We start from the raw sequence: 27,927 nt of genomic DNA, 5'->3' as shown, positions 1-27,927 counted from the left end.
TGGTGTGATGATTGTGGCCTTCCTTGAGGCTTCCCTTGCTTCCCTATCAGTTGTAGCACATATTGGATTGGATTTTCCCTTGTACAAACATCATATCTGCATGATCTCAACATTTCACCCCAGCAGCCTGACATAGCAACCCGCTCTTTTATTAAATTTGATATCAAATATATGGCAAATAAAGGTATCTGGCATACATTTTAGAGTTTGTGTGTGTGTATGTGTGTGCGTGCGCGTGTGTGTGTGTGTGTCTATGTGTGTGTGTGTGTGTGTGTGTGTGTGTGTGTGCCATCGCAAATTGGAAGAAGATAAATAATCTGTATACTGTGGTCACAATAACTTAAACATGAAACACTTGTAACATGCATACTCATCATCCATTGACATTTACTTATAAGCCTGTATATATAATACAATGTTACATTCATTTTTATACAGTGGTTTTACAGAGTATTTAAAGACACCTTACAAATACTGTCATCAAATACTGAAATAGAAGAGACTCTAAAAACAAGAATAAAACAACACATTTAAATGTATATGATATCAACTATAGTTCATTGTAGGATTTATTTTTAAATATGTATTGTTCGCTATGGTTAGGATTTCAAGCGCTACGGTGCCAGTTAATTTCTGCGTTGCTCAAATAATGCGAATCACCAGCCTTTGTCCACCTCATGTGGAGAAACAGGAGGAATTGATTGAATTACTGCTTGTCAAGGCAAAATCTGCCTATTGAGTTAATGCACCTGTGTTGCGATCAATCTCGCAATGTCATTCAGAACGCATTGTTATAGGAGAGGAAAGAAAGTCACAGCATTTATTTATAGAGCCCACCCACCACTGGTATTTAGTTTAACAGAATAGCGATTTTTGATGCAACTTTGTGGTCCACACAAACTTATTTGCATAAGAAAATTAGCTTTAATGGCTTTGGCTGATTAGATTGGCATTAGTTATGCAAGGTTACATTTGGAGGGTTAGGGTATTACATACAGCACCTTACATTTTAATGCTGGTATACTGTATTTAGGGACGGGAATTGATATATATTTGGATGTTCCGATTCCAATATCAATATTGCTTAGTGAGGGAAACCTTTCAAAGACATTCAGGAATAGACCATCACTCTAAAGTCCAGAGGTCCTCCTGTGAGATCGGTTTCATGCTGTCCAAGTCACCAGAAATAAGAGGAAAATGGGAAGGAAAAGGGATAAAGAAGTGCAGAGGCTGTGATGGATGGCAAGGTTCCTCTGTGTGTGCGTGGATAAGTGTGCATGCGTGTGCACAGGTGTGTGTTACAGGTTTGTGGGCACTTGATCACCTTTGCATGGCCGCTCCGTGCTCTAATGACAGGGATGCGTTGATGGGCGAGGAGCATCCTTTGCCGTCTCAGCAAGAAGAAGCGTGTAAAGCGTCTTGACCCCGAGGACGAGACGTGTCACTGTCTCCCATCCTGGTGAATTATTGAGCTGTCATGACAACGCACTTCCCCAAGGGGGAAAGTACTTGGGGGGGTTGGGGTTTCTTGAGGGTTAGAATCTAAAACTTCATGGAGCTAGACCTTTTGGATAAATTTAGTCAAAGTTGAGCTGCTCGTATGGTTTGTAACATAAGATCGTGTGCAGGAAAATGATTAATGATGAATAAGGTGGGCTCATTATGTAAATTGTCACTTTTTCTTCTTAGTGTTTCTGTTTTTTTTGTTTGGTTTTTTTCTTACTTGCTTTAAGTTAGTCTTATTGGTTCAGCAATTATTCATAAAACTAATAAATATGGTTAAAGCTGCATGATATGTTGCACTACATCATGCCACGTAGTTCATATGCTTACCGTACAGCGTCCTTGTGTAAATAATAATCTTGTTATCATGGTTGGGAGGCTGTGATAATAAGAACTTGTTTGGTCATTATGTTTTCTTAATAACTAGATGAGCCTGTTTTGGGGAGCAAAAACCTTAACCAAATGTTTTTTGTAATTGCAGATCTAACGGACACAATGCTCCGCAGGAATTTTGGAGCATTACTTTTTACAAAACTGTTTAAATTCAGCAGTAGTCTTGGAATATCTGATGTGAATAACTCTCTTAAGGTCTTACCATCGTTATCAATCAGGTTTAAGTCAGCACACCGATTGGGCCACTCCACAAGGCCTATTTTGTTTTCTGTGTAATCCTTCCCAACAACTTTTTATTTTTCCATTTTCTCACTTTGATATCAGTTCATCTTTGTCTCATCAGTCCATAAGACTTTGTCCCAGAATTTTTGGGGGCTTGTTTCCAGCCTAAGCCTTCCTGTTCTTCTTGCAAATGAGTGGTTCACATCTTCCAGTGTAGCAGCTGTACTTTTGTTCATGTTCATGGCCCTTTGGAGGTTGTTGCAGATGTCAAAAATGTTGTTTTAGGGTTCCCCACAGCTGTCGTTTCCTAATTCTACCCATCTGTTGTTGGTTGCTTAGTAACTGGCTTATTTCTTCTTCAGGGCAACTCGAATGCTTATATTATTTTTTGCTAGCATTTGCTCTGTCTCTGATTGATTTTAATATTCCTATTTTAATGTCAATGGGAATGTACTCTATTAATTTTGACTCACATATTTACTCTGTATTCTTTATATATATATATATATATATATATATATATATATATATATATATATATATATATATATATATACATTGCTTGCATTACATCACACAAGAACCAAACTGGATACATGTTGGCAAGAAAAGAAATGTGGGGTATGCAAATAGAACTGCTGTGTATAGATAATTCATATCAAATCAATTCAGTGAGTTCATATCAAATACACCATTTATAGTATTTATTTGTATGTATTTTTAAATATATTTCATATTAAAATATAGCTCAGATTTTAGCTAGCCTTATTAATGAACTGCACTGACATTGACCATTCTAACTTTTTTAGACTAATCAGTTTGCATATTTCATTTCATAATCGTGAATTAGACAATTAGTATTTGCAAGTGTCTTACTTACACTGCATAATCCCAGTGAGATGCAGTTTTGATACTGCTGGAGGACAAATGCTCAACACACAAATAAAATGAGGCAAATTTGGAATTAGCTCCCCATAATCGTCACTTTGAAAGCTTTTCTCTGTGGTAAATGGGAATAAATAATGTGAAAGCAAGCATGTCAAGAATCACCAAAATGCTTCTCAGAAACCAATCATAGACAGACCCATTGAGGATAGCAAAATAAAGGAATTTAAGCATAATTGTACAAAAGTATTCAAATGCATTGAAATGGAAGTGAAAATAATATGATGATGGAGAGATGCCAATAAACTGTGTAGCTGCATGAAAGCCATTCTGTCCACTACTGAGTCCCTGCAGAGACACTGAGTTGCATCCAAAGTCCAGCACATGCTCTGGCCAGCTCGCTCGCTTTGTGTGGAACTGCGCAGGACTTTAAAGCGGAAAGTCACAATACGCGCTTATGTGCACAGTGATTTATCCACACACTCCAAAGACCTATTGTTCAAGACTCAGCAAGCTAAGACACCATCTTCCTACTAAAATAGCCTGTTTACTGTAGGCACATCCACTTTGCTATTATATAGCCACTGAATGGTGCTTAGAAAGCTGAAATATATTTTTTTGTTTTTTACTATAATATAACAGCTGAAGCCAAGAGAGATCCAGGAAGTACAGTTTGGCTGAACCATAAATTTCCTTATTACCACAATTTGCATTAAAAGAAACAAGGTCTACTATGAAATAACTCACATGTGAGAACGATTGAAAGAGAGTCAATTTTGCACGAATGAATGACTGAGTTATGGTAATGTGTAGCACTGCAATTTGTTTGATTTAATTATGTTTTACTTTTTTAAATTATGTATATGATATTCTTTACATAAAACATCGTTAAAATCTGTTAACTAAAAATGGCTCCTATTTTTCTTCCAGCTTTGCCCAGCTACAACTGTGGTAATCCCGGGCTGCTCCTCAACGGTCAGCAGCAAGGGACCACGTTCAACATCGGAGACAAAATCCGGTACAGCTGCAACCCGGGTTATGTGCTGGAGGGTCACACAACGTTGTCTTGTCTTGCCACTTCAGCGGGCACTGCTGCATGGGATTTCCCCCTGCCCTACTGCAGAGGTAGGTAGCCCAGAAATAGTATGATAATTATGATAAACGGTGAGAGGTGTACACTATACTGATTGTCATTCTATTCTGCTTAGTTTCCGCACTGTGCTCATACTGATATCTTATTTAGCATGACAGGACCTCATATGTTCGCTCCCAGTCAGGCACACATCCACGTTGCCCCTACTCAAAGTCAGGCAGTGCCCCTGCAGCTACACCTGCCAGTTTGGACTGCCTGAGCCAAGTTGACAGTTTTGTTTTTTTTGTGAAATAGTTCACTGCGGGTGATTATGCTGCTATCAGTCATCGTTTTAAAAGGCGGTCACTCTGTATGCATCCACATTTGCATGTACAGTATGCGCATTCAGCTTGCACATTTGCTGCACCTGAATATGCGGCTTATGTCGGCGCGCCTGCCGAGCGGGGAGCAGAGACAGTGAGCCATCTGCATCCAGGCCAGGAGTCAGGAAGTCCACACGAGAGCACACATGGCTGGGCACGTACACACGCCAGAACATGCAGACACATGCCTGGACAATGCAAAATTAGGATGCATGCAATTTTAATAGACATTCATCAAAATGAATTCATTTTTATTTCTAAATGGTTCTGTTTATTATTCACCACCAACTTGCCGTTTTAGAACCCAAATCTGCGATTTCATTTTCCTCAACAATGCTCACCCCAGACTCCTCAGGCACTCAAGGATGCAATTCTGTCAGCTACTCAACCAAAATTACATACAAGTTGTTGAGGCTGGCAATTTCCCTGGTGATTAATTTGAGTTTCCCAGTAGCACATGAAATTCAACATGTACGCCTGCGGGAGTCTTCACAACGCATAAGAGAATTTTTAATGACACTCCAGTTACATGCAATGGCTGCCCATTTGTGTTGGTGCAGAATTCACAATCTGCTGTTTGTAGCAGCTGCCAAATGCTTCTTGCCCGATTCGGACAATTGACCTATAATTGAGGGTAAGCCATTCTTGGCATTTAATGACTAATTCTGTGTTTTATAGCTTTTATTTTGTGTCCATTTGTCACGTACACTCACTGGACACCTCATTACATATGGCTGCTGAGTTCTATGAGATCCTACATGAAAGACGTGTTAAAATAGTTAAAAGTTTTGATTGCCGTGTTCATAGATTTGCTAAGTTAAACACATAACAATTCCAAAATATTTCTCAGAACCTTATGATTGCTGAAGTTTGGGATGGACATTTGACCAAATGTTCTTGATTTAACTATGGAGAAATTTGCAGAATCCTCTCAGAACACCAATTTCTAGTTTAACAGTTTTTAGTGACAATATTTATTGTATTGTATCTCCTGAGAGGCATCACTCTGCTGGTAGAGTGTTTGTCTCCCAACCTGAAGGTTGTTGGTTCAATTCTGAGCCCCTGTGACCATGTCGAAGTCCTTGAACAATATCGTAAACACCCAGTTGCTGATGTTGTGTCATCAGGATATGAATGAGGATACAGTCTTAAAGCACTTTGAAAACCTCAAAGGTTGAAAAATACTAAACAAGGGAAATCCCATTTACCATTTGTACCCATTTTTTTTTTTTTTTGTAAATAGTTTTAAAGAAAGATATTCGGTAGTGCAGCTATTCACCATGCACGGCAAAACATCAACCACAGTTTTGAAATCAGTCCTTTCTTGTCTTTGTACAGACAGAATTTTTGATATAGCTTTTCTCAGGGAAGATGTGTTCCTAATTTTGTGGCTTGTATTTAACAAAAGCAGACATTTCCTTTGCCTCCATATCCATACACTCTATGTAACTGAAGTAGCTTTTTCCCCCTTCATCAAAAAGCATGCAATCTTTATTGAGTGCTTGAAAATATGCAACCATAGGAACCATTCTGGCCTCTACAATAGAAAATAAGAATATTTATGCCCAGTTGAAATGATTTCCTGGGTATCATGAGGCCCACAGTGTCTCTGTTAGTTTTCCACAGTTTGCATTCGCGAGAGGCAGATGCAGAACGGAGCAAACAATACAGAGGTGAAGTTTGGAGCCAGATAGTGCCCTTCAAGTGTGGAGAAAGTAGCTTGCGTTGAATTTCAATGCTCTCCCTCATCTACTGTCACTCCCACTGCAACGATCACTCATCACCCCTCCCGCCATATCTGCCTTTCTTCAACCCCCAAGCCTTCACTTCTCTCTCCGTCACCTGTCTTCTGCTTCTCGGCGCCCTTCTGTCTTGGTTTCCCTCCTATTTAAGTTCACACCTCACAGGTTTCCGCTTGTCTGTACACACTCTTGCCCTCCCTCAGGGGGGCTGCCGTTGTGACAAGTAGGATGGATGACAGACAGCTCTAGCTGGCCACCCATTGATGAGTCCCATACCAGACTGAGACAAATGCACAATTGTTACCTTCACATCTTGCACATGTAATATGCACACAGTGTATCATTATTTTCACTCTATATGTTGCGAGACGTGATGAACACATCAGTAGCTAGGCGGGGAGTAATATTTAATGCATTCTCTATTATCCACTGGTCTCAAAACTCAGTGACAAGACCTGCTTTGATTAACATAAATATGAATTAATCAGGATGTAATTATGTCTCCCCGAGTGGAATCGTGTTGCATCATGCAATCTACCCCCACTTGCACATTTTAAAATAATTTTAATCTTCTCTGACCTAACATAGATCATTGATGCTATTGAGGCTGTGCACCTTTGTGTTCCAATAGTATCATATCCGAGCAGGGAACACATTTTAAAAAAAAACTCAAGCTACTTAATAATCAGATAGACTGTATTTTTCATACAATTGCTGACTTGAGAAGTGTTTTCTCTTTTTAAGCTCTTAAAAAAGTCACACACTGACAAAGTCATAGTCATAAAACATAAACTCATCATGGCCCATACATAGATTAGCTCCAGAAGTATTTGAAGAGCTTTGTTCCAGTATACTATGAATCCATTTTGATTCATTTTACAAATTTTACACACAAAAAAATTCTTAAAATGAAAATTAAATAATGTCATTTGTAAAATTCATATACTGGATTACACATGTGTTAAATAAGTGGGTTTGCATGGTAGAGTTGGTGGCAAAAGTTGGAGGAACGGAGTGCAGGATGTACTCAAAAGATTTCTTACAAAAAAGGGCAAACAGAATGTACTACAGTGAAAGCTCAAAACACTGAATAAAATTCCCAAAATCATTAAACAAAGACACAAAACACTCAAGACCGAAGACTATCGGGAACACATGACAACAAAAGCTATGTGACTTATGACAGCAACAAAAACAAACTGACCAGGGAACTAAAGTAGTTAGTTAGACCAGTAGCTAGTCAGTTAGGCACACCTGGAGAAGACGAGCGGCTGGAAGGAGGTGATTGAACGAACAACGAACACTGCTGACGATACCAGGTGGAAACGAAAACCTAACGAGACAAGACATGAACAAGGAACACAGAAAAAAAAAAGACCTAACTGTGATACAAAACTAAATCTAAAAACACAGATCATGCCAATATTTTTGCAGCGGATTCCTGGAGTATAACAGTATTAATTAAAATATTGAGTTTGCTAAACCATATACTGTAATCAAAGCATAATGTAGTCATTCAGGGTACAGTTGTGCCAGGTCAATTTTTTTGATACGGAAAAATAGAACAAAGGCACAATTACCTAAAGGCACTTTACATATGAAGCTGGTCCAGATACACGGCCCTCACACAAGAAAACCAATTGAACCCCACGTGAGCAAGCACCAAACTGGGAAACGAGGCAACAAAAACACAGTGTTGACTGTTGAGTGTGGACTCTTGCTGATTCTTGAAACCTGCTTTGAATAACTAAAACAGCACGGAATGGAGTGAGTGAACAAGAATGAAGCGAGATGATATAATCATAAGCTGAATATCGAGACTTTAAAGACTAGATTTGGAAGAAAATAAATTCAAAGCACTCAATACACACCCTGCTGTTATCCATATGCCATGCGATTGCCCAAATTTCTTGATGGTTCTCTTTATTCAACCTTTGTCACTTACATCCTGAAAATATTATTTGCTCTGCATGACTGTCAAAAGTTATTCATCATTGTAAAATATTTGTCTTTTAAACCGCAAACTGAAACTTGGCTCTGTAATTCCGCATGGTGCCATGTGGGAATGTTTACAATACTGCTCAAATGCTGACTGGTCAATAGAGAGATGATTTGTTTGCCCCAAAAATAAAATTTAAAAAAGTCATATTTGGCAGATTTTTCCCCTCAGAAACTATATTGAAATTTAAGTACCTGTAATTTATGTGTCCCAAGTAAAAATAATCGTGACTGTGCCTGAAGAACATGACTGTCGTTCGTAGCATCCAAAGTCATATACCGTGCACAGAAACAATCTTTACAGGTCACTGTTTTATTTGTTCAGTGTGTGCAACCAAAATATAGCCCAAATATGTAGGTTACAAATGATACAATGGTCCAATGGTCCAAAAATGGTCCATACTTGCATAATTGAATTCTGTTAAATGCAGCCATGGCGGAACGGTGGACGACTGGTTAGAGCGTCAGCCTCACAGTTCTGAGGACCTGGGTTCAATCCCCGGCCCCGCCAGTGTGGAGTTTGCATGTGCTCCCCATGCCTGCGTGGGTTTTCTCCGGGCACTCCGGTTTCCTCCCACATCCCAAAAACATGCATTAATTGGAGACTCTAAATTGCCTATAGGTGTGACTGTGAGTGCGAATGGTTGTTTGTTTGTATGTGCCCTGCGATTGGCTGGCAACCAGTTCAGGGTGTACCCTGCCTCCTGTTGTCCGATGACAGCTGGGATAGGCTCCAGCACACCCGTGATCTTAGTGAGGAGAAGCGGCTCAGAAAATGGATGGATGGATAGATGCAACCATCTTACGTCAATGTTTTTTTTACTTTGAAACAGTCCGTTATGTGTGTATGCCAATGAAAGTTTATTGTATTTTATTTATTTCCCTGCAGCAGACGACGGGTGTGGCGGGACACTTCGCGGCCAGAGCGGCGTGATCACCACTCCCAATTACCCTGCTGAGTACAACAATAATGCTGACTGCACATGGACTGTCCTGGCCGAGCCGGGAGACACCATTGCCCTGGTGTTCTCTGACTTTCTTGTGGAGGATGACTACGACCTGCTGGAGGTCAGCGGTACAGAGGGCTCGTCGCAGTGGTGAGTAGTCAGCATTTTGTGTGTAGAACTTGGGATATAGGACGCTGTGTGATTTTTAAGTGGGCAGGGGTGAAATTCTGTAGACTGAGTGGAATGGAGCCATCTTGCGAATAATCATTGGAGCCATCTTGCGAATAATCATTGAGATATCATTCATATGGGGTGATATCAATGAAAATTATATATGAATCCTTCTATATGGCATTCACAGCTTTCTCCCATTGGTGTGTTGCATGTGACAGTGGTTTAAGTCTCAGTCACACACACACACACACTCTGGTATCCTTTCAATTAGTCAGTCTATGATAATTCACATGCTCAAGTCTAACGATGAAGACGTAGGACATCATGATGTCAGCGTAGTCCTCTTGCCATCTGTGGCAGCTTCCACTTGTGATGACAACTCTCTCAGCACAGGAAGTAATTAGTCAGCTCGACACACAAACGTATGCCGGAGATGTATACACGGACGCGACCATCAAACCATGCGCAATGTGTGTTATAATAAGAGCAGGTATGCGTCAAGGATTATATAAGGGATCACCTATTCTTTTAAACAAGGGAATACTTTGAACTAAGAGCATTATTTGGAAACAAAAGGAAGAATGATATCCACCCAGTAAACACATTAAGTCATTCAGCATAAGCACTTCCTGGATATAAGTGCGTCGACTGTCCAACAAAGGAGAGCTGCTCGATATTAAAGTCACTTTGGATCAGACTGACTGTTTGACTGAGAGTTGAGCACTTCGCAGAGTCCCAGAAGTGGATGTGCAAAAGAAGCGCTTCTTTTGCACATCCTACAATGTCATTTCCCTCTTGTCCAAGACTTTGATTTGCTCTCTGTTGTTGCTGCGGGGCGGGGCACAAAAATCTCGACAGAATCTCTGTGACGGTTGTTGTAGTAGTACATCTTCAATGTCTTAAATGGAAACGAGTGGGAGAAAATTAAGGAAATTGTAACACAGGGCACAAAGCATACGTATCTCCTTGTCTCTTTTGTTCCATTCAATAGGCGTGCCAGTGGAACATTTACTCCTATATTTGTTAATCACTAATATCTGGCAGTGATAGTGGCCTCATGTTAGTCCCTTTTTTACTGCAGGAAACTTTTTAGGAACTTACCTATTTAACCTGGTAATTTGAGTTCCCCGTGTGTTTCTAATGCAAAAAAAGTACTCTGGTACAGGTTTCCCGAGGATTATTTTTTTTCCTCCTGACCACCACAGCCTTCTTAAGACTACAAGGAACTCTACCCGATCCTGTATTATACTGTATGTATTGTTGTCACTTGCTAAATATGGTATATAAAAGAGCAAGCTCCTGGGAAATGCATTGGGGTCCTAAGTTCCCCTTTTTATAGTGACCGACATCATATAAGTTATTTTTGTCTCCAACCTATACGGCGCAATGCTAACCTGTGGCAGGAAAACCCTCTATCACAGACAATTACCATCAAGATCATGACTGTAATTAGGTGAGAATCGTAACGTGTCCTCTTACATTGTTGTTTATAGCGCACAAACCCATACGTTGATTGACAGCCCAGCAGAGTTAGGATTCTGAGAAGGCAGGATAGAAAGTACAACCTTGAGAGCTGCCTTCCAGAGCAGAGATGTGCATGCTGATTAAATGTCTCAATGCAATGGTCTAGCGAAAAAAGAAATTCTCCGCTAGGAATTACCCTAATAGGTCTTGGTGTCTGCTACGTGCCTAAAGAAACACGTATCTTAACATTTTCATTGTTTGCATCCACATTGATTTTCCCTCCCCATCACAGGGCGTGTGATGGTAATGTAAACACCCAACACCCAGCAATTCGACCATTTGCCACTAAGTGTAACTCATAAATATTTGATTATTTTTCTTTGGTTCTGAAAGTCCCTCTCATGCGCTCTCATCTCCCAGCAGCGCTTGAGATGTTAAATCTAAGTCCCGTCATAGTCTTAGTCCCATAAACAGCGATAAGAATGCGCTTGAGTCGGACGTTAGAACTACACTTCTTACATGACAATGTGGCCGAGAAACACAACATACTAGTGAGATATCCACTGATGATGCCAAACATAAGAAAGCATGTATGCCTAACGTCTGGATAGAAAATCCTCAAACATGAGGTTTAAATGCAGAAGAGAAAATCACTACATGGTGCAAAGGTGCCTTGCGCAGGAAGTTAATTAAACTGTGTGTCAAACGTGATCAAACAGTGAACACAGCACAGCGTTGATCTGAGAGACGACAGCGTTTGATGTCTTTAAATCTCCTGCTGCTACTCAAAACAACAATAGAACAAGAAATTAGTTACAGCCCGTCAGTACAGTCTGCTTGAACATTTACATTTGAGATATTGCAGAATATTCATCCATCCATCCATCCATCCAATGAGTAAAGGTGGTATATAAAATTGAGGGATGGACATTTACGGTAAGTGTGTTCATAATTTAACTTGTTTTGCTGACAATTTTCCTTGTGACAGATCAGTCTCCAAAACAGGCTTTTTACTTCTCTTGTATTATTTCCTCTCTCTCTCTCTCTCTCTCTCTCTCTCTCTCTCTCTCTCTCTCTCTCTCACTCACCCTATCTCTCTCTCTCTCTAGCTCTCTCTCAGTCAATTGTTTTTATTCATCAATACGTTTTTGTGGCAGTAATGTGTCTCAGTTTTAGTTTTTGCACTGCACATATTTTTTCGAGGCTCATGGGTCTTACGTTTTACTACGGCTCTGCTCTCATGAGTTGTGTATTCACTTTCAAGCTTTTACATTAAAATTCAGCAAACATTCTTGCCCAAAATTAATACTACTTTCCTGCCTCATATTCTTGTAGTGTCCATGGTGCAAAGCTACTGTAATAGTCCCTCACTCTCCTTGTTAGTATTCCCTGCGTAAAAAAAAAAAAAAAAAAAAAAAAGGGCACAAAGGCAGTTATTTTCAGCATAAGACGACTGAGTGTTGGCGTAGCAGGCAGCGGATACTTTCCGCAGATGTGTTTAAATGGAGGCTTCTTCTGTGTGGTAGTGAATTGGGTGCGTACTCTTCGGGTTAATGTTTGTTATGCTGTGACCTGTTTCTCATAACGCCGACTGGCAGTATCGGAAGCACTTTGCTTCAGAGCTTTGCTGGTAATTCACTGCAGCATCACGAGTCCGGTCACGTCTCTTTGGGCTCGACTGTGGCATTACTGCTGCTACCGCGCTCTCTCCAGCATGCGCGAGTCATAAAACATTTGAGCGGATCGTTTTGTCTGATTGTCTAATGAAGGTCTATACACTTTAATTACATATTCTATAGGCCTTTAGTCTAAGTGGTTCTCTCATCATAAAAGCAAACGAATCATCCGAGGGCAAAAAACAAACAAATAGTGAGTTGTATTCATTGCATTTGGTAAGGTTTTGCTGACTGCAGTCGTCGTCTTATATATTTTAAATATTTTTACTCTCATGCTGTTTTCTTTTAAAATTTTGTTTCACTAGTTCATTTTTCATGCTTAATCCCAATAGCGATATATATGCTTGTTATGAAATACTACAGAGACTAGCATGAATGCTATGTAGGAGCCATTTTCTATCCCATTTTCTATCTGGTCAGCCATCATGGATGTGATCTAATGTTCTTCCAGTAATATTTGTAAACATTTGCTGTCAAATCTTTCTCACATTGATTTGTGAAGTACTTCAAAGAACAAGCCATCAGATAATTTCAGTTTCCCTAGCTCTGCCCTTTCAACTATACTACTTTCAATTTTGCATGCATGATATGAAGAAAGCTGATGTGACAGATAATGCGGGGGATGTCAAGGATCATCGCGTCAAACAACCTCCAGATTGTGCCGGGTTATATATACACGAACTATCACGGATCTCATCTCACTGCATCTGAATCCCTTTCTCTTCCGTGTTATCATACAATTATCTTTTTCATCGCCTACCTCGACAGACTCTTACAAACTGAATAGATGACTTTGGCCCTTGCAGAGGTGTTTGAAAGTCAAATGTTTGATTCGCTGCCGACTTTGATATAATAACCATCAAAGTAATCCCATACAACTCATGTTTCTATACAGTTGAGCTCAAACGAATCAACTGCATTGATATTCATCGTGAATAAAATCATTCTTCTTCAAAAAAGTAACAGGCCTTTGCTGTGTTATAGTTCTATAGTTCAGTATGGGTCCGCGCAATGGATCAATAGCTGTTGTCGCCAGTCTGCCAACCAATGCCCCTCCAAGCCCACTTGTCTGATTAAAGATTTATTAACAGCAGCTCTTGCTTGAAGACTCAATCTGCAATGTGTCATCAGTCAACAATGTTATCTCCAAAACCTTGTGCCTTGTTGCAGATCGGCTCATCTTAGACCTCCAAAGCATTAATCCATCCTCCCTCTGTCTCATTGCTCATTCTAAAACTGCAAGGTGATGTACAGTAGTGAAGTGGTGGATAGAGATCAAGGTTAGTATTCCATCAACTTTGAAGTCTGTAGTGCTTGTTTCTCAAGGCGAGGCCTTATGTAGGCCACAACGGATGGGCAGGCACGGAACTCCTGATTAGCATCTATCACTAATTAACTGTTGATCATCTGTGTTTTGTTAAGGAGAAACAGCAGGAGCGGCAATTTAGTCTGCAATGTTTAGTCTAACGGGCAAACTAGCTCCCCGGAGGCGGGCAGCCTGGAAAGCAGTGTGTCTGTGTAAGCATGTCTAGCCATGTGGTACCACGCACCTTATTCCAGCGAGAGCGACAGAACACACAGAGGTTAAAGGCAATGGACCACATCGCTGCACCCTGACTGGGTGTCTTTTTAGTTGTGTTTACACGGCACCGCTGGAATCCAATCTGTCACTTTCAACAGTCCCTTCGATGCACTATGAGCTTATGAGCTGTACACACAAATATATTTAAAGTATACACACTGATGCCTGGGAAACGATTGCTTTTGGGATTTTCTTTGGATTTGTGTGCACAAACTCAACATAATCTCAAGAATGTAGTTGTAAATGAAATGCAAAGTTAAGCAGTCGTAAGGCCATCTTCACTGCCAGATTCCTGAAATCCTACAATTACAATATAAATACAATTTAAAAGCACAAGTGCTTGAAGGCCAGTTGTTTTCTTGTGCTCCTATCACCGTACGTGCGTCGTGATTTTGTCACATACCTCTTAATGTTCACTTTAATTTTAAAACGATGTTTAAATTAGTGGTCATTTACAGTAGCTGTGACACATAATCCACTTACTGTACATGAGCTCATCACCGAGAGCTAACTTGAGCTCCAAAAAACTGTTTTGTACTGCTTTTTGACATATATGGAACAAAAGGTAGGAGAAGGTTGAGGAACAAATACACTGAAGTGAAGAATACAGTAACTGTCTCTCACAGATGATGAGTGCAGGAATACAATAGTTAAAAGGACTCAATTGAGAAGCAGACAAGCTGAACCTACCTTCCATTGTTATACGTTCTGTCGATCGTATTTTTTGTGTGTGGCAAAAATGAAAAACAGCACAATGAAAATATCCCATCGGTCTTTCAGAGCAGACAAAGATGTGTTCAAATAAACATGGATTTGTGTCCATGCTGCAGTAACAACGAAACATCATCTTGCCACTTCCCACCCACGAGAGAACAAGATGTCATTGTCTGATCCAGGTCACTGCTCAGCCACAACAAATCGCCCCAATATTGTTATCCTCCACTTTTCACAGGACAATCGAAACACATCACAAAAACATGTACTATGAGCACAAAGCCATGTACAGTGCATGCAAAGTCACTTCTTTAGCAAAAATAACCATCTTGGTAAGTAATTTAACTTGACAACAGCAGCCAAGAGCGTCAGACGTACTACCTTCATGCCAACTCCAATCACGTTCTTGAGTTAAATTAATATGCATTGGGATATTAGTAGAGAGGTCTGCTGTTCATGGAAAATATAGTTTGTGCTCAGTTAAACTATAACCATCTTATCGATCTCAAACTAGTTTTGCTTCAAATTTATTAATGACACACTCTTGAGTGGACAGAAAATGAGTCATGTACCTTTTGGGTCTAGATGACTCACACTGAGTGGATCCTCCTACACAAGCACTCGCCTGTTATGATTTATTAAATATTACCAAAAGATGTCCTTTGCTGCTTTTGTTTTTATTTTTTTTCAATCTGAATATTCTTCAGATCAACAGGACTGGATGTTAGTTGGGTATCATGTGAGAATTGTGTGTGAACTCTTCCCACTCATCACTTTTTTTATTTGAAATGACATTCAGGGCAACCTGAATATATTTACAGAGGAACCTCTATGAACTCGGGTGAACGCGCCATGACCAGCAATTACCAGCGCTGCACGGCAATGTGCCTCCAATAAAAACTTTTTCCATCAATAAAGGTGGGAAGCCCAAGGGTGACAGCCAGCAGAGGACAGAGAAGGACATGTCCAAGCATGTAACTGTTGAGTTGCACATGTGAACTGTTATTATCTTTTTTTTTTTTTTTTTGTACTAGTAGTGGGGGGAGGTCGGTCATATCTACAGGATCAATATAATGATATATTATATTTTGGGACCCTTTTTAATGGAAACACAAAAACATGTTCTACACTGAATTGCACAAAGTTGTAAAAATTACACAGTGTTATTAGAAAGACAGTAAAGTAATCCCTTTATACAGCTATTGATCCTTTCAATTTTAAGTGAAACAGGTATTTTTGTTTTATACATAGGGCAAAGTGTTTTTTTTTTTTTTTTTTTTTTGTAATCAACCTCTATGTGCTATAACTAGCAGCAACAGAGTGAGGAAGAAAAAACTACTTTGGGATTATTCTTTCTTTTTTTTTTTTTTTTTTTTTTCCTCCCTTGATGTCGAAGCCATGGCAAGTGAGTGGGAAGGATGGCTTTTGCTGCACCAAAGCTAATACCTTTAGTTCATCTGTGTCATCCTTCCTTTTTGCATACAATCTGCTGACACAGTCTTTTACTTTGGACTTTCTCTTGCTTATGTCTTCTATTTCCCAGCTTGTTGCAATTTCCACTGCAGCAAAGAGGGGCAGGATTTCGAACTGTATATTCAACCATAATGTAAAGGTGGTTAGGGTTAGTTCATAATCTTTAGACTTCGACACTCAGAAGTGCCAGTTCTCTACCGATTACATTATTATATGCACAAAGTTCTACTACGTTCTCATGAAAACACAAGACTAGTTATAGTAATGTAGAAATTATCCACATTTCTTTCCATTTCAGCTCTCTCGCTGTCTACAATTCTTACCGAATCTCTACAGCCATTTGTGCAGTAGTTGTCATCGCCAAAATAAACATTGTAATGGTAGGATCCAATCAAAGATAACGTTGTTTGTCAGCTCTACTGCAACTTTTAAATTGTTTCCCTCACTTCTAATAAGAGGCAATAGGGTAACTGAAACAGCAGGACAGAGTTAAAAACATGATTAAAATGAGGGAGCAAATGAATGTCTATCCTGTGTTAAGATTCCAGCAAGGTCAATTAGTGTTTGTGCAGCAACATCTCATTACCCTGCATCGACATACTGTCAAAATCTGATGACATCGGTTGAGGATTTGGCTGACGGAAAGGTAACTGAAAAATGGTTTAGCAAATGTTTTTTTTTTTTTTTTTTTCACCATCTTGCTAGTTAGTCCCAGAGTGCAAAAGTGTACAACATGGTTATTCAAGTAAGAGTCTATTAATTATTGACATTTTAACAACACACTTGTGGGCTATACACGGTAACATTAAGCTACTAAATGTGTCAAGCAAATAATGTCCCTGGTAAAAACAATGTTCCCATTAAGAGATTTGTTTTGCCAATTGTTTTGTTGCCAAAAAACACATAATGTATTAAATACAATAGGATAGCACAACTACAGCTTTTTAAAATGTATTTATATATAAAGAGGTACATCGGGACTTTACTTACATTACATTAAAACTGCTGGTTTTCTTGTTCAGACCATAAAATGTCCGATATGGTAATAGAATGATCACGGACTGAGTCATTTTGATGCAAATATAATTCCAGAAGCAGAATTGTGCCCTGTGAAAGATATGGTCTTTGTGGCTTCATTGGGATTCAACAAATTTAATTAAAATATATTCTGAAGAAATTCAAGTCACTGGGGGGTAAAAGAGCAGCAGAGAAAAAAAAAAAAAACAGGTGTTTGGTTTAATAAAGTGGCCAAACTCTGTAATAGCACTTTACGTGTACTTGCATTGCAATAAACCTGCTAGTAGCAAAGTAGACTTGATGAACAAAACTGTTTTTGCACTCAGGAATCATACACCATGAAATTAGGAAACTACACACAGTGTAAATGTCCTTATTTTAAGACATAATTCACCTAAAACGAGCTGCTTTGGTCAAATATTCCACTTTTGGGTGCTTCATTGAAGTGTAATTTACAGACAGATGCTTATAGGTCTATTAAACTGAACACCTAAGATCCCATGCCCCGTACAGTATGTTTCTGCCTCTGGAACAAAACATATGTTTTAGAAAGAATTATGCAACTGGGTTTGCCTTACATCCTGTGGGCATAGAATTAAGAAGCATATCATTGCAAATTTCTGTTTAAATTGTGTCCAGAATGGAAAAAAAAGGAAAGAAAATCACACTTGGCCTCTTAAATTAAAACTCTACTTTCATATAACAGCTTCACAAGACAATATACTTGATGTTAAAGTAAAATACTGCATTTTTAACTATTGGGTCGTCCCATCAATGGCACATTAATATAATTGATGTGTGAGAACTGTTGTTTTTTTTATACTAAATATCTTTTCACTTGACAGGTTTCTTTCCAATTATACTGGGAACAAGAACAAAGCAAATCAATCATTTTAAGAACCTCTCCTAGAATCATATATGACTACGTCTTAATTTTGAGGGTTTTGCCGCCGATAGTTTGTAGCCACCCATCCTAATGACATGCAACAATATGCCATCATTAGTCTACATATAGAAAGAATAGTGCCTGGTTTGATGTTGCGTGATAATCTATTTATTCTGAGGCAGTATAGTAGTGCAAACTAACAATTCCTCCTGACACAAAGATCTAAGACGTCGAAGTAATAAGGTTTCTTATCATTTGTATAAACACACACCTGAAGTGAGCACAAAAAGTGAGTACATCATTGTTAAGGGGGTGAAGTGAAAGGTCAGTGCTGACTCAGGCACAGACTCCTTCTAATTGGATGTTTTTTTTTTTGCTCATGACAAATTGGTCAGAATCATGGGTGTTGTGAAAAAGACATACCTGTATCTTTTCCGCTGTTCATTGTACCACTTGTAATGTTTTTTTTTGTTTTTTTTTGTAATTCAATTGTTAATTTTGTCTTAATTTTTTTGTTAATTTAATTGGATGGAAACAATATCTCTCTCTCGAATAATGTTTTACCCTAACCCTGGCAGAATTGAAGGTTAATGGAACAAGAATTGGGGTCTTTAGGGCAAGGGTGAAAGTTCACACTCAGTAATGAAAAAAAAAAAAAAAGAATCGGCCATTTACACTTTGTAAAGACTTCAAGGTTTAATTCCACTCGGCCTATGTCAGGTTTTATGCAACATCTTAAAAGTGTTTGTTTTAACATATTGAGAGTAAATATTTACTGACCCCACAAGTAAGCATGTTAAAGCTTTCTCTGTATACTTTTAAATGTGGTGAACATTAATTGGAAGTTAGATTTATAGACTGTCTGGACTAGTATTAGTCAATATAGTACTTAAAAAACCACTAATGGTATATGTCCACTATGTTCTCAGTCCTGTGTAAATATGTAGGTAGTTACTGTAAATAAAGGTTTATGTAATATTATGTTTAGAATTTTGGGCATGCTAATTTAGGCCAGTGTTATATATAATTTCTACAGTGAGGAGAACAAAAAATCTGATCCCTATGAAAATGTCCCTGCATAACAGAGAAAGAATGTGTGGATCAGAAAAATAATAGAAATGGATTGTGGAGAATATTGGCAAGATGCAAAAGGAGAAGTCAATCTCATTAAAACTAACTGTGAAAGTCAGACAAAGGCCAGTGTACACAAAAGAACAGAACCGAGGGATTGTCTATCTTTTGTGCACTACATACATTTCTGTTAATGCCTCAGGATGAAAGTGAACTCATGAACAATAGCATGGCCTCTAACCAATTAAACTGAAACTACACGGTGCTCCCACGGAAGTGGGTGGACAACAGGGGATCACACAGATGATGAAGTGTTAAAAGTGGACGATTAATCTTTGGCAGTTCTCAATACCTGGTTGTCGCAGTTGCCACGGAGTCCCACATCTTGTATGGTTTCTCTTCTGTCGGTGCCATCTGTGTTGCACGGGGCTTCTTGTCAGATCTGTCCTCAAACTTTCCCTGAGATCAGTAGAAACTAAAATGCATGAAATGACCTGCTTCGAGAAAGTAAAGTCAGATTAATTTCAATGAAATGATAGGGACAGGCAACTGTGAAGTGGAAATGTAAAGTATTGGTTCACTTTGAACAATTACACCCATCCTCAACGTTTGTTGAAAATCAGTTTACTGGTTCTTGCCTAATCCTGCTAACAGTTGGTTGACAGGCAGTCAAGCGGAAAATCAAAAAATAGGCCAGCAAAAGCACACAGTCTCCTCGGCGTAGGTGAAAAGAGCTTGAGTGGGAGCCGGCCTAAAATCACATCAGTTCCTCTGAGCAAGTTGTTGTCTTTGAATCCACACTCATGAGGGACAATTATAAGCTCCTGATTTAGTTTAAAGAGTGGAAATGTTCCCTTTGTGTCCCTGTGAAGAAGGCAGTTGGTGAATGCCATACTAATAAACTTAAATGCATTGGACATTGTAGTTAGAATTTGGTGGACATGTTGGCATAATGTATTGACTGAGTGTGTTTCAAACTTGCTCTTTATATGCAATAACTACAAGTCTGTTGTTGTATTCCACCCACTAGGCAGTCTTTGAACGTGTCATTGCAAGAGATGGAAATATTAAAGGGACTATGGAGAACACCGCGGGGATATTTGAGTTATAATAGCTGTTAAGTATGTGTGTGTGATTTAGAATACAACTAAAGCTTGTGGGTTGTATCCGAGATAAATCACCAAATTATCTGACTTTCGAGAATGAAATCATTCCAGTGTAAGCACTTTCGGGGGATAAAAGTGTCTGAAATTGATTACGGCCTCACTTAGTTTCCCACACCTTGCAGATTGAGCCCAACTGTCGTCGGGAAATGAAGATCATCTTATTTCATTGATGGAAAACACAGTAAGAATAATAGCCCTTGAAAATAATTTTTGGTGGTTTAACTGGTCACCATTACTTTTTAGAACGCTCACACCCAAAGTTAATTAGCTTTCTTCATGCATTATATTGACCTTTTATATATTGTATTACCGTTTAATACGTTGGCTTCCTTGTCATGGCTTATTCTTTAAAAGGGAAAGTTCTGACTCTGCACTATTTGTCCATTATAAGAAGTGCACATGAGCAGATTGTATGGCAACAGTTTTGTATGCCATATAATTTTATGAATGTCAGTAGGTTACTGTTGCTAATGGGAGGTTGTTAAAATCAGGAACACATTTAATGATCACAGCAACCTCAGAAAATATGTTTTAAAAGATTCTGTCATATTTCTAGCAGTCGCAGAATTTAACAGCAGCCAATCCCAGCATTAGTTGCAGTTGTCCATTATCAGTATACACCCACATTAGTATTTATCTTACTGCGGTTTTACAAGTTTGAAAGAGAGTAACCCAACTTCTCACTTGATTTGTTACCTTAATAAACATTTTCCTAATGGGTTTATGTCTCAATTACTTTATGTTAAATCTGTTTGTTAATGCAACAAGTTATTTATTTCATAAATAATGCTTCCATTTAGAATAAAACTGATAGTAGGAGGGGTATTCAAGAGGTGATTACCTTAGAATTGGGATAGAGCATTAACAAAGCTTGGATCCTTCCCTGGTGGACACCAAAAAAACAATACCAAAAAAGATTGACATCGAGGTGACTTGTTCCTCTTTCGTTGGAGCAATAAAGATATTTTGACACTTACGAATACATCCTCGGTTCCATCAAATCGTCCCGTCCATTTTAAAGCAAACAATAAAAAGCCCCATAGACTCTTGTTGACACGGACATGTTTTCATGATATAACGGCAAAACACTTCCTGACAGCCACACATGCATCGGTGGATATCAAATATAAAAGTCAGGTTATCGTGCAGTCTTACAACGCATTATCGACAGACTTTAAATACATCATTAACCTTGAACCATTTTAATAGTCGCTTTGATCTCTGCAATGTGTTCTCCTTTGTTTGCGTTGCTTCTCTGCATATGTTTTCGTTGCATGCCACGTTGTGTATTTGTTTGTTTTTGATAAGCTGTCAGTTAAATACAAGGATGAGGGTGCTGCAATAAGTCCTTAAAAAGGACATTCATCTAGAGTTATGTTTGTTCTTGTATAAAGTACCTGAAAGTGACACTTGGGTAAAGTACAAATATGTTAACAGAAAATAACTTCAGTTGAAGTTAAAGTCACCTTGTATATTATTACTTGAGTGAAAATCTAAAAGTATCTGACGTTTTGCTGTATTTAAGAATAAAAAAAAAAAAATTCTGATAGTAAATGTTCTCGAGTATTTTTATTTTTTTTTTAATTTAGTTTCCATCAATAGTGTATTTAAATATCTGCGTGTTGGCTAATGAGCGAAGTACTTGTACTTTGTTACATTACAAGACGGGTTATGTTTTATGGTATTTATCACTAGTAGACCTTATTAACCTTTTTTGTTTTTTTTATCCTCAACACATCTTACCGCTGTTTTTAAATGTGCTCATTATGTTCTGCTTTGTTTTTACTATCTGTATTTTAATACTGTCTGTTTGTTGGTGAGCCAAAGACAATTTTCCACCTCGGTAGACAAAAAAAAAAAAAATAATGATTCTATTCTGTGCTATTGAAAGGATTAGTGATTGTTTCACCTTTACGTGTGAATTTAAATTAAATTAAACAAAACTGATTTGTTTAAGTTCCTCTATCAAACACTTACACTGAGGACTGGTTCAGTCTTCTCTTGATTTGTGTGATGTGATTGTGTGACTGAAACTGACTGGGTATTTCATAATTGTATACCCTCTGAATTTTATTTGTATGATTTGGAACAATTGTATTAATGATATGCACACATGTAAGTGTTCCTGTATGACTGAACATGCAGTGGACCTTTTGACTGAATTTTATTGAATTTTAGTCATTCTGTTCGTTACAGTTGTGCACAGTGGCGCTTATCATGAACAAATGGTAGACAAGTGATCAAAGTAATTCTAGGAAAAGCCATGCATATTTTTTTGTCATTGTACTTAAGACAAGATGGGGATTATCATCATTAACTTGCGAGGAATTAGCGCGTGACATTAACTGTACGACAAGTATATGTTGCGGTCATGGATATGTAGCTGTGTGTGACCCTGCATATTTATATTCTGTTGATGCATTTATTTTACGCAAGGTTGCAGTTATTAAAACCTGTCAAGGGATACATTTTAATTAATGACCAATTGTGCAGGCCCACCTCTTCCAAGCACACGAGAGGAGGGGAAGTGTCCCACACTTGAGCATGCATCAGCGCACTCGTGCAAAATTATTGAAGATGCCAACTGGGCTGAAACACATCATGGAATCTGATAACACCCGAAGATTTTTGGTTGGAGCGTCTGCCTCACAGTTCAATCCCCAGCCCCGCCTGTGTGGAGTTTGCATGTTCTCCCCGTCCCTGCGTGTGTTTTCTCCGGGCACTCCCACATCCCAAAAACATGCATTGTAGGTCTAAATTGCCCGTAGGTGCGAATGGTTTTTTGTTTGTATGAGCCCTGCTATTGGCTGGCAACCAGTTCAGGGTGTAGCCCGCCTCCTGCCCGATGATAGCTGGGATAGGCTCCAGCACGCCCACGACCCTAGTGAGGAGAAGCGCCTCAGAAAATGGATGGATGGATGAAATAATTATCTACTTTTGCGAATTGAGATGATATGGTTTATGTCTCTGCCCCATTTTTGCTGGGTTTTACATAGGAAGGATGTGGTATTTGTTTACTGGTTATACATGACAATGTATGTATTCCTCCAGTTGGAGTTGTGTTTTAACACTCGCTGTATATATATTTAAGTTTAAATGTATGTGTGTGTATATATATATATATATATATATATATATATATATATATATATATATATATATATATTTGAAGAAGAGTGGATAGAAAGAAAGGGAAAAAAATGAAAGAAAGGGAGATGACTTGTGACGTGTTGTTCATCCCAGAAGGAAATTTCTTTTAATCAGTCTCCATATTGTATGTTCAGTGAAGACAGAAAATTAGGCAAGAAGAGGAAGACAGGAATCCCTCTGAAGATTTAACAAGAATCCCTGCTAAGACCAAAGGTCTGCCTTTAAATTATACAGGAATAGCTGAAATAGAATAAAGCAGATTCTGTTTTCCGGGAGGTACATATAAGAAAGGAGAGCATGTTGGCATGATGAAGTTTCAAACTCCCTTACATGAGATGTTACTGCCCTGAAGGTTTTGCACAAAACTTTGTTATCGGTTGATGGTTTTTGTTTCCCGAGAGCTGGTTGTTTCTAGAATTGAATTGGCAGTTCAGTAATGTTTGGAAGGGTTTATTAAAACCCCCAGTGTTTGGCCCATTTCTGCTACATCTGAAGGTCACAGCCGACACTCTAAAACTGCCACACTGATTACTTTCACTTCAGAGGGGATTTTGTGTGCCTACCGGTAGTGCATGGCCATGTCAGTGTGTCTGCTTGCACGATACTGTGTACTTTATCTGGATTAGCCTGTCCTGTGCTATAATGCACATCATTAAAATGCTGAAAGTTTAGTTTGGTGCTTTAAAGTCACCGTGACCCTCACGCCACTGCACGGACTTGCATAGAGAGCAGACTTCTGATTGATCTTCTAAAGTATCCCCAAATCCCAGCGACATCTACGTCGTCCCGAAATGGCCCTCGAGCTAACCATGGAAACACCCACATGTGAACATGACCGATGTTCATTAGATGCACTCATGCCCTAAAACTGTGATTTAACACGTTTGATCCAGCTGTGAAGCCAGTCACCTCTGACACATAAACTCCAGCCATTTCTTTGTATGCATAGTGATTGCCTAGAACAGGGAGAAGATGATTTAAAAAAAATAAAGAATTTTATATATATACATATATATATATATATATATATATATATATATATATATATAATGTAAAGCAGGGAAAAGGACATTTGACAAAGGTGGCAGATGAAAGGTATTTACCATTTCGGGTGTTTCACCCTTTCGTCATTTTTAATAACCCAATCAAGCGGTCGATAAACATCTAAGAGGTTGCCTTGGTAGATTTACCACTTCCATTGCAAGGAATGGCCCAAAGGTCAGAAGAACGAAAGGTTCTCATTGATGTGATCAAACTACAAAAGTTATGACTAATTGATCAAGTGTTCTTTGTTCATACGGTTAGCATATTCTCATATTTAAGGTGACTCCAGTTTTCTTTGAAAATCTACTTGTCTTTTTGCCAGCATTCCATTCGTATACTTATTAAAGTTATAAAAGGTCTATATTGTGTTCATTAGTGGTGTTACATTCACTTTTCTTTTCAACAATCTTTGTTCATGTTTATGGAACTAAACATATTATCAAACCATAAACCTTCAGACCAGAGAAAGTAGGCTAAAGTTTTGAAATCACCTTTAGCATGTTACAATGCATCATGGAATGCGTACAGTTTCAGCCTTCAATCACAACCATCCTCCTCTTTCACCTTGCCCTGGCCAAAACACATTTTATTGGACTAGCAATCATAAAAAAAAAAAAGTCTCAGACAGTGGAGCTCTGGGCCCAAGCAAAAGAAAACTGATTTAGGGCGGTGCTCTCAAGACAATAATAAACTAATACAGGCAGGTGCAAAGGAACCATTGAAAGCACAAAAAAAAAAAAAAAAAGCACATCATCCTTCAGAAGACCTCCAACAGTCTGCTCCAAATCCAACTGTGTTGCTCCCTGTCGTCCTCTTCATTTTTAAACTTATGTCACGTGGAGAAAAGGTGGTGAAATCCAAAGAGAACCTGCCAAATGTGTTCTCTGTTATGGTGGGATGAACAGTTAAACAATTAATCATCACTGGCATAGTTTATGGTTTGCATAACCTTTTTTTTTGTCACCAGTGTCTTTCTTAGTGAAATGTAGTTTTTTGCTCAAGCTGCCATGGGAGACAAATACAACTTTTCATTCCTTCCTATGGTATTACATTTTTACATAAAAATATACATCGATTAATATGTTGGTATCTTGGAGTGTGGAGGTGATCTGTGGGGATCATTTACTGTCATTGATTAGTGTGCTCATGATATCACTCTTTTCTATTCTCTTAAGTGATCTAACATATCACACCTAACTAAATATGGCTGACCCCATCGGTGTTGGACATAAAGTAGCATCATCTATCAAGTCTACTGTCATATGACATGCATGCAGCTGACTTCAATTTCATCATGCAGCCTGCAGGTCAAAGTAAAACAAGAGATTTAGCTCAAGCAAATTAATGACTCACTGTAGATCTGTGTTAGATTAGATTTCACTGTAGATCTGTGTTAGATTATTAGCTATAGAAATAAAATATGTTTTGTATGTGACATAAGGTACAGTATGTTAAATTTAAGCGCACTTTTTGGTTGGTTTTGGTAAGAATTGTAACAATCACTACTTTCATTTACTACTGCTTATTTGAGTCAACGATTGTAACTGTTATATTTGTTCTTATGATATATTTTAGACTATGATTAATGTGAAGCATATATTGGAGTTCAATTAATGTTTTGGCAGTTGTTTTCATTTATACCAAAATCTTAGACTAACATTTAGATATGCATATAACACAAAGTATATCACACCTTATCAATTTTAGTAGGTAATTTGGCAGAAAAGCCGCCCTTGAGTTGTCCTATGATAAAATCATGTGCTCCCAAGTGACTTTCTTTTTAACAAGGACAGAAGTGCCTGGTAAGCAAGAAGCCTCATTATTATACAGATCAGAGGACACTTTAAATGTTTGTGAAGTACGGTACGCAATTCTTTTCTTCCAAAGCCCGGAAATAAAGTGCATTTTTCCTGCAAATACCAATACTGTTTACATTTTTATTGGTCAATAGTATGGCGAAATGCTGTTCACATTAATATCCTCTTGGAAGCCTTCCTTTGATATGTAGCACTTCAAAATCGCCATCACACGCTCTCATTAAATGTGAAATATTTGTATAAACAAAAGCCAAGCAAAACAAGAATATAGGGCACTGACACGTTCTGCCACCATTTAAGATAGGGTATAATCAATGCTTGACTAAATTAGAATTTTGATGGACTGCAGTAAAGCCACTTAAAAGAATAGACTGAATAAAATATGGGCATCTTTGTTTTTAGAGAATACTTAGCCAAAGGAATAAGTAATATAAATTGTTTAAAAATAAAAATAAAAAAGTCACTGATAGTGTAGTGGTGCACTCGCCTGACTTTGGTGCGGGCAGCGTGGGATCAGTTCCCACTCAGTGACGGTGTGAATGTGAGTGCGAATGGTTGTCCGTGTCTATATGTGCCCTGCGACTGACTGGCGACCAGTTCAGGGTGTAGTCCGCCTTTCGCCCGAAGTCAGCTGGGATAGGCTCCAGCGCCCCGCGACCCTAACCAGGATAAGCGGTGTTGACAATGGATGGATAAAAATAAAAAAGCTTAAAAAAAGTCTCTCAGATTTCCAGTCACACGTTAAGTGCTTGTAATTATATGCTAGTGTATGTAAGCACTGAGCCTTTTCTGCCAATGCATTCAGGTGCACAGGAAGTGCAAACTAATGTTTCTGCTGTGTGCAATGTGTTCAATTCATAGAGTATTTGCATGCGAGAAATGCTCCGGTCCTAGTAATCGAAGGTACTAATGTCCACTCCGTCCTTTTGTGCTCACAGGTTCACTGGCCCTAACCTGCCTTCCCCAATAATTAGCAGCAAGAACTGGCTTCGTCTGCATTTTACATCTGATGGCAACCACAAGCTGAAAGGTTTCAGTGCTCAATACCAAGGTATAGGATGTTGTCAAAAGCCTCTCTATGTAAATATACTGTACTGTATAGTATGAACATTTATTTCATTCAAATCCTTCAAAATGAACACATTCATATTTATGACCAAGGAAGAGTTTAAAATCTGCCCAAAACATTACACTGTGGAGGAAATTAAAAGCAGGTTAAAGTCATTACAGACTGCAGTGCAATTTACAACTGTTAAACTCCAGAGAGAGAACATTTTTCTAGTTTTAGACACTCCTCGCCTATTGAGTGCACCTCAAGCACAAAATCTGAACCAGTGAACTTGTTGAAAGATAAGTCATAATATAAGAAAGGGACAATTCTGCTGAGCGCACTGGTGTTCCCAGGGAAATAAAATGTTAATGACCTTACTTTTCATTTTGTTCCACTCTCAAGACGACGCTGAACAGAGAAGACGATGTCAAGCCCAGTGGATGAAAAGATGATAGTTTGAATGACAAGATGTTTTGTTGTTTTTAGAGCAAATGAGA

General features: G+C 38.6%; 1 protein-coding gene across 1 annotated transcript in view; it reads left to right on the top strand.

Annotated features, from left to right (window-relative positions):
* csmd2 (CUB and Sushi multiple domains 2) overlaps positions 1-27,927 on the top strand; it is a 148,813-nt gene that overhangs the window by 43,108 nt on the left and 77,778 nt on the right. The window contains exons 4-6 of the mRNA XM_061664441.1: positions 3,934-4,128; positions 9,088-9,295; positions 27,318-27,430. Coding sequence (XP_061520425.1) covers positions 3,934-4,128; positions 9,088-9,295; positions 27,318-27,430 — 516 coding nt within the window. The remainder of the gene's footprint in view (positions 1-3,933; positions 4,129-9,087; positions 9,296-27,317; positions 27,431-27,927) is intronic.

The sequence above is a fragment of the Phycodurus eques genome, chromosome 20 (genome assembly GCF_024500275.1).
Source record: "Phycodurus eques isolate BA_2022a chromosome 20, UOR_Pequ_1.1, whole genome shotgun sequence".
Taxonomy (NCBI): domain Eukaryota; kingdom Metazoa; phylum Chordata; class Actinopteri; order Syngnathiformes; family Syngnathidae; genus Phycodurus; species Phycodurus eques.
The sequence above is the reverse complement of the archived record's forward strand: the minus strand, read 5'-3'. Positions and strand labels throughout refer to the sequence as shown.